General features: G+C 41.5%; 1 protein-coding gene and 1 long non-coding RNA gene across 2 annotated transcripts; both read right to left on the reverse strand.

Annotated features, from left to right (window-relative positions):
• Positions 1-2,835: 2,835 nt before the first annotated feature.
• On the reverse strand, positions 2,836-4,466 carry LOC134944197 (uncharacterized). The gene is made up of 3 exons (XM_063932777.1): positions 4,394-4,466; positions 3,496-3,555; positions 2,836-3,383 (listed from the first exon to the last, which is right to left on the reverse strand). Exons 1-3 carry the CDS (start codon positions 4,464-4,466, stop codon positions 2,836-2,838), a joined length of 681 nt encoding a protein of 226 aa, XP_063788847.1.
• Positions 4,467-4,633: 167 nt separating this feature from the next.
• LOC134943712 (uncharacterized) lies at positions 4,634-6,035 on the reverse strand. The gene is made up of 3 exons (XR_010181697.1): positions 5,956-6,035; positions 5,815-5,880; positions 4,634-4,717 (listed from the first exon to the last, which is right to left on the reverse strand). It is a non-coding gene; the product is annotated as an uncharacterized LOC134943712 (long non-coding RNA).
• Positions 6,036-6,429: the final 394 nt, after the last annotated feature.

Raw genomic sequence — 6,429 nt, forward strand, 5'->3', positions numbered from 1 at the left:
ACTATCCTCTGTGCACCTGCGCTCTAGCTGGTGAATGGCTCTGGAGGGAATCCACAATGCTTGTGTTAATTTGCCCTTCTGGCCGACACCCCATAACCTTCCCAATCAGTGTTCTGCTGTCCGTCCACCACATTGGTGTGTTTATGTTTTACCACCTACTTCACCTTTTTATTTCCTTAATACTGAAGGCAGAACTGGTGTGTATTCAAACAGGGTTTGGTTTCCCTTACAAACTGTACTTTTGATTCAAGGGTTTTCCCATAACTTTAAGCCTTTTTCTGAAGCTAGTAATGCCCTCAGATTGGTCATACTATTGTAAGATGGGGTGGAAGAGATACAAGTGTTTAATTGTAGGCCGCTACTTCTAACCCTCTTGATATATAGCTATATTTATTTATTTTGTGTGTGTGTGTATGTGTATATATATATATATATATATATATATATTCTCTATCAAACAGCAGCGGCACTCAAAGGGATTTGTAATCAAGCAAAACTTGCTTGATTGCAAATCCCTTTAAATGCTGCTGCTGTTTGATAGAGGAGCCTATAACAAGTATTCCAGAGGGCACCAGGGTACAGATGTTGCAGGAAGGGAGGAGTGCCGGTCCATCCAACAAGTGTGTATGTGTGTGTATGTGTGTGTATGTATATATATATATATATATATATATATATATATATAAAGTATATTTAAACCATTATCCTTTTTTTTTTTTATTCTGCAGGCTCGATGGATTAACTGGGAGCATTTTTCCGAAGCACATCCAAGTAAATCACAATTTATCAGAAGACTACTGTGCTGTGGAAAACCAGTTACATGACACATTTGTGTAGAACAAAAATGTTTAATATGAGAGTCACCCATTTAACATAAGTTCTATTAAACAAGATATGTGTTTTTTTCATTTAATTTTTTTATTAAAGCAAACTGCTTACATTTTTGGTTTTTAAAAATTAATTAACTTAATAAAGTTTTACAAACACATTCTTGCGGATATTGATAGTGCACCTTTAAATATAACACTCTGCAACTTAATTGGTTTCCAGTTGTAAACGTATGCAAATCTGTGACCCAAATAAAAATGGGTGCAAACCTTTGTTATCTGTCCAAATTCTTACAAAAAAACACATAAATAACAGTGGTAACTTGGAAACTTGACCCATTCTCTTTTGCTTGCAGGTTGAGGTCCTCACATATGTTCTGTGAAGAAATAGAGAATGAGCGTCAAAACTTTTCATATTCATTTTGGTGTTCACTAGAGAATTTTTTCCTTGTTAAATGATTTTGGCCAAAATTCAGACCTAAAAATATTAACACTTTTCAGCCTACTTCATCTAGACCAAATGAATGTTGTATACTGTATTAAGTAAGGCAATAGCATTTTACAAATAGTCCCTTGATTTTCTAGAAAAGCACGTGGAACGGTGGAATAGCTGGCAATCCACATGTGTTGATGTTGAAAACGGAGCCAAATCAAACAGGTCTTGGTCCCCTTTTCGACCATCTCAAACAGACTTCAAAGTGATGTTGGAATGAGATGGACCCAGAGGACTTGAAGGATGGGGAGCTGCAGGGAGACAGTGGGACAGCCGGTGGGCATAAAGGGAGAACGCGCTGCAGTAGGATGTCACTCAGCCGCCGCACCTCACGGCAGCTTCCACCCAGCTCCAGCACGCTGTTGGAGCCGGGTGGAAGCTGCCGTGAGTTTGGCCAGCTGAGTGCAATCCTTCTGCAGCGCTACTCCATAGTGCTGATCTCTTCTGCCTGCCGCCGGCTGTCCCCCCTGCGGCTTGCCCCACCCGCTCCCCCTCTTGTTCCCATCTAAATTCGACTTAAAAAAGTCAAGTTTTAAATGGAATTGAATAGGGGTTGTCTAATCCATTCTGACAAATATATGTCGGAATGGATCAAACTTTTAGAATTTACCCCTAGGTATTCTTTCCACACCCTTAGGAATGCATGCATTGGAAGGGCAAGGAATTATAGTGTATCCATTCAGATTACAGTGGCTTTGCTAATGCAGGCTGGTGACTCAAATTAATTTTATCACAAATTGTAGCCATTCAAACACATGAAATTACGCTAAGCCTCTTTTGGACTTCATTTATGGAAAGGTCTGTAATGTCCAAAGTTTTACTACACCTGTTCCAAGATTTGATTGTTAAAAAATCTAAAAGTGTAATTATGAAAATGGACCAGGGTCTGATATTTTTGATAATTAATAATAAAAGCCCCTTACACGAAGGTGTATAACCTGATTCTGGATTTACCATGGCAATTTCCGCAATCCATTTACCAAAAATTACCGGACATATACCCCTTTCACATTGCAGTAATAACCCAATATCAACCAGACATATTTCCGGGGTTGTGATGGGTCAGTGTGCGGTGTTAAAAACTAGTCTGAATTACCGGGTTGCCTGCCCTGGTGACGATTATTCCAGGGTTGAATCTCGGGGCAGTGGCAGTGTGAATGGATTGATGGAACCCGGCACCCATTCTCAGCAAAGGGAGAGGAGGCGCAGGAGATGAACTCATCTCCCAGTGACGCCTCTGCTGCCAGCTCAGGACGTCTGCCGCTATGGCAACCAACCCAGCATTGGCGTTTGGGAAAGCAACCAAAACAGCACACAAATCACCAATGCCGAATCCCACACAGGAAAGACCCATTTGTTATTCCCAGGTTGGTTTCAGTCTTTGGAAATGTGAAAGCGGTACTAGGCCATTTAACAAAATGAACAGTGGCATGTTTTATCCAAAAAAAAAAAAAAAAAAAAATTTTAGGATTACTGTTCCAAAATAAGGTAGTCCATTGCCATGTGTCTATTCCATCAGTGCCTAGTTATTAGCCCCCAGAAATTATCTTGAGTGTGCTGGTGGCCTTCCTGCTCGTCCATTAGCCTTCTCCGCAAAGAGGATGCAGTGCCTTCTTGTTGAGCATGAGACACTCTGATAGATGAGGGAGTGGGCCGTGGAACATATGTCTCCTGGGGTGTGTTGGACAGGAAAGGGCTTGGAAAGTCACTTATAGTTACATGTGATCGCCGTAGCTCATCTGCAATGACCGCCAGACTTGTTGCCATCGAGATAGAGGTGGATGAGGACTGAGTGAGCAAGGTGTTAATTTGGCAGAAAGTCCCGTTTATGTTGTTCAGACCATCTATAATTTGGGTGTGCTGGATTTCAGTGAGGTTTTCTTTTTCACGTCGCTCTTTTGAACTTTCCTCCACATTATCGGCAAGACGATCCACACATTGGGCGAGAAATATCATACTTCCCTCCATTTTGCGACGGTGACTTTCATGGTTAGAGTCCATTTCGCGGGCCACTTCAGCAATATTATCAAACGGAGTGGTGGGCATCTCTGCTTGTACATGATCTATTGAAGGAATCATCAAATTACGGAATGCCGCGTACAGGTAAAAATATTTTGTAAGAATACCTAGCAAAACAAATATATAGCCCACATTAGTATCAAGTTGAGACATTACCTTCAGAATGTATGGAGCTGGTGGTTGATGTCTGTTGTGGCTGATCAACTATTCCACTGCCTGATTTAAACATTGGAAAATAATGTAGGGGTGAAACAAACAAACTAAGGTCAAATTCCAAAGTTTAGGAAGTGAAAAGTATGAAGAGGATAGAAAAGCGAGGAAAATAGAATTTAATTCCAAAGATTTGCCAAATATTTAACATATACTGTACATCATAAAAGTAATTTGAAAAAAAATATCAAACACTTGGCTGAGATAAAATTGTCAGTATACAGATATTAACTAAATAACCCTGCATCAAGAACCAGGGCAGGGCAAATACAAATGTCATTTATTATTGTGATTTTGAATAGACCCCTTTGGGTAGTTCATTGCGCAACCTACCATAAACAAATGTTCTGGCTAGAAAGACAAGGCATTACCTAGTAGTTGTGTAAAATGGTTCTATCACCATTATTCAAAAAACGGTGGTTAGGTCAAAGGCCTTAAGTAAGAAGCCTGAAAACTCATCTGGTATATTTGCATTGTACATATTTGAAGAGTACACATGACTCCCCTTTGTTCCTGATTTCCCTTTTGTTTTCATTAAAAAGTGAGTACAGTCTGGGGCAGGCCTAGCCTACACCACATTAGCAGCTCTTGTCAAACTACACATAACAGCATGCCTTACAACAGCTTTTAAAATTAAATTTTAATAAAACTGTGGAATAACATGCTGGGATATGTAGTTTCGCAACATCATTTAAGCCTAAGCTTGTCCAGAACTGCTTTATGCAAATAAAGTTTAGTCCAGTGTGTGGCTCCATCCAGTGTAAAAAAATCTATGAAATGGTCAAATTATAAAAAACCATCCTAATATAAAAATAAATAAAAAATTCTACATCACATAAAATACCTTCAGACATTGGCCCCATATCTGGAATATGTGCCGGAGGTGGTTGGCTAATGGCCACATTATCTGTCTGCATTGCCCCTGATATGGCAAATGCACAATTTCTTGTCGCTGCACCATTACGGAGGATGTGTCCAGTGAGGTTTCCATTTGAACCATAACATCTAATTAGGGTAAAGTTAAACAAACGTTAATAAAAGATAAAAAATTGTGTATTTGAGTTGGTTTATCATTAAAACTTACCTGGGTTTGAAGAAGTTTTGCGCTGAGCTTTAGTCAGGATAGAGGCAGGTGGCCCAGTAGGTGCAGATTCACTGGCTGGGGGTGCTTACACAAAATGGACATGATCAAATTTTACAATCTCTCAGATTAATGACAAAATAAACACTAGTGCAGCGGTGGCCAATCCACGGCTCTCGATCCACATGGCGGCTCTTTCATCCGCCGCATGCGGCTCGGCCGGCTCCTGGCCACCGCTGCCCCCAGCTCCAGACACACGCACACCTCAACGGCAGCGGTGTCTCGCTTCAATACGACAGCGGCCCGTGAGCCAATCAGAGCTCGCGGACTGGCAACTAAGGCTTCTGGTTGGCTGCCGGACCGTGAGCTTGGATTGGCTCGTGGACTGGCACATAATTCAAGATAGATGCTGCCGCCAGAGAAAAGAAGCAGAAGCAGCAGCGCGCTGAGCGGGGAGGGGAGCATATCGGGGGAGCTGGTGAGCACTGTAGAGACATGTGTATCTGGCACTGTGGGGTCATGTGTATCTGGCACTGTGGGGCATAGCTGGCACTGTGGGGACATATGTATCTGGCACTGTGGGGGCATATATGTATCTGGCACACCTGTCAGTTAGACGTTTTTAGGTGTATGACCTCTTGTCATAACTCCTTTTAAGTGCCACATACAAAATAAGCCCCTGTACTGTTCCATAAACATTTAAACATTTTAAAAACTGGGTGCCTCCAAATTTCAAAATACATATGTGCCCCCCACATTTCCAGATACACATTTCCCCCAGTGTCAAATACACGTCCCATGCTCTGCTCAGTCTGCTACTTGCGAAGGGTGGAGTGCGCAGCGTGCGCTTCTAATGCCCCTCAGTCTCCATTCTCTTGCAGCATAATTTCTCACTAATTAGGCAATGTCCCATGAGCCAATAAAAGTTTGCAGGCCACCAGCTAAGACTCCTGATTGTATCACAGCCCCTCTTTGGGCGCTGCACACTAGGGCAGCGGGAACTTACTAGACAGAAAGAGCTGCACGCAACTTGAGAGCCGCAAGTTAGCAACTGCTGCTTTAATCATTCAAACTGCAAAAATTACGAAGTGACATAAAAAGTAAAAGATAATAAAAACCTGGTAGAGAACAAAACACCAACATCCACCACAATCAGAACAGAAAATAGTACTTGAAAACTTTACCTGCAGGAAGCCGACGCACAGGGTTCACTGCAACAGGCTGACGAATTGCACTAGCCACTCCAACATCTACAAATGTACACAATTTATTAAAAAAACATGATGATGTTCACAAAAAAAAAACAGCCAAAAAAAAAAAAACACCTTTTGCTTGACTTTTCCCATGGAGTTCGACTCGTTTCTTCTTCCAAATATGTTGCAGTAGCAGTGGATGCCCTTTGGAGTATACTACTCTGGCCTGGCTGCTCACCTGAAGCTCTCAAAGCTGAAATGGAAAAAAAATAAAAATAAAAAAAAGGGAAAAATAATTCAAAAGACATGTTTTAAAAATCCATTAAAAATAAATAAATACCCAAAGTAGTGGCCAAGACAGCTTCAGCTGAGTCCACACCTCCTTCAACACCTTCTACCAAAACCGGGTTGAAGTGATTGCGGATCTTTTCTTCCCATTGGTTGAAATTAATATCAAGGGAGGATCCGCCACCAGTCCCCTGGGTGTGTCTTGCAAGCCGAGCCATCTTATCTTTTGTAATTTTTTTGCAATCTCTCCAGCGTTTCTTACAGTTCTCAATGGTTCTGATTCGGACCCCCTCTGTGCTCACTTTTTTGGCAATTACT

This window comes from Pseudophryne corroboree, chromosome 7 (assembly GCF_028390025.1).
Source record: "Pseudophryne corroboree isolate aPseCor3 chromosome 7, aPseCor3.hap2, whole genome shotgun sequence".
Classification (NCBI taxonomy): Eukaryota; Metazoa; Chordata; class Amphibia; order Anura; family Myobatrachidae; genus Pseudophryne; species Pseudophryne corroboree.

Excerpts from the sequence above, each read along its gene's own strand:
- LOC134944197 (XM_063932777.1), bottom strand. The coding sequence starts at position 4,466 with ATGCAGACAGATAATGTGGCCATTAGCCAACCACCTCCGGCACATATT. Across the intron at positions 3,556-4,393 it reads TATGGGGCCAATGTCTGAAG|GCAGTGGAATAGTTGATCAG; the intron begins GTATTTTATGTG and ends TGTTTAAATCAG. Across the intron at positions 3,384-3,495 it reads CAGCTCCATACATTCTGAAG|ATCATGTACAAGCAGAGATG; the intron begins GTAATGTCTCAA and ends TTCCTTCAATAG.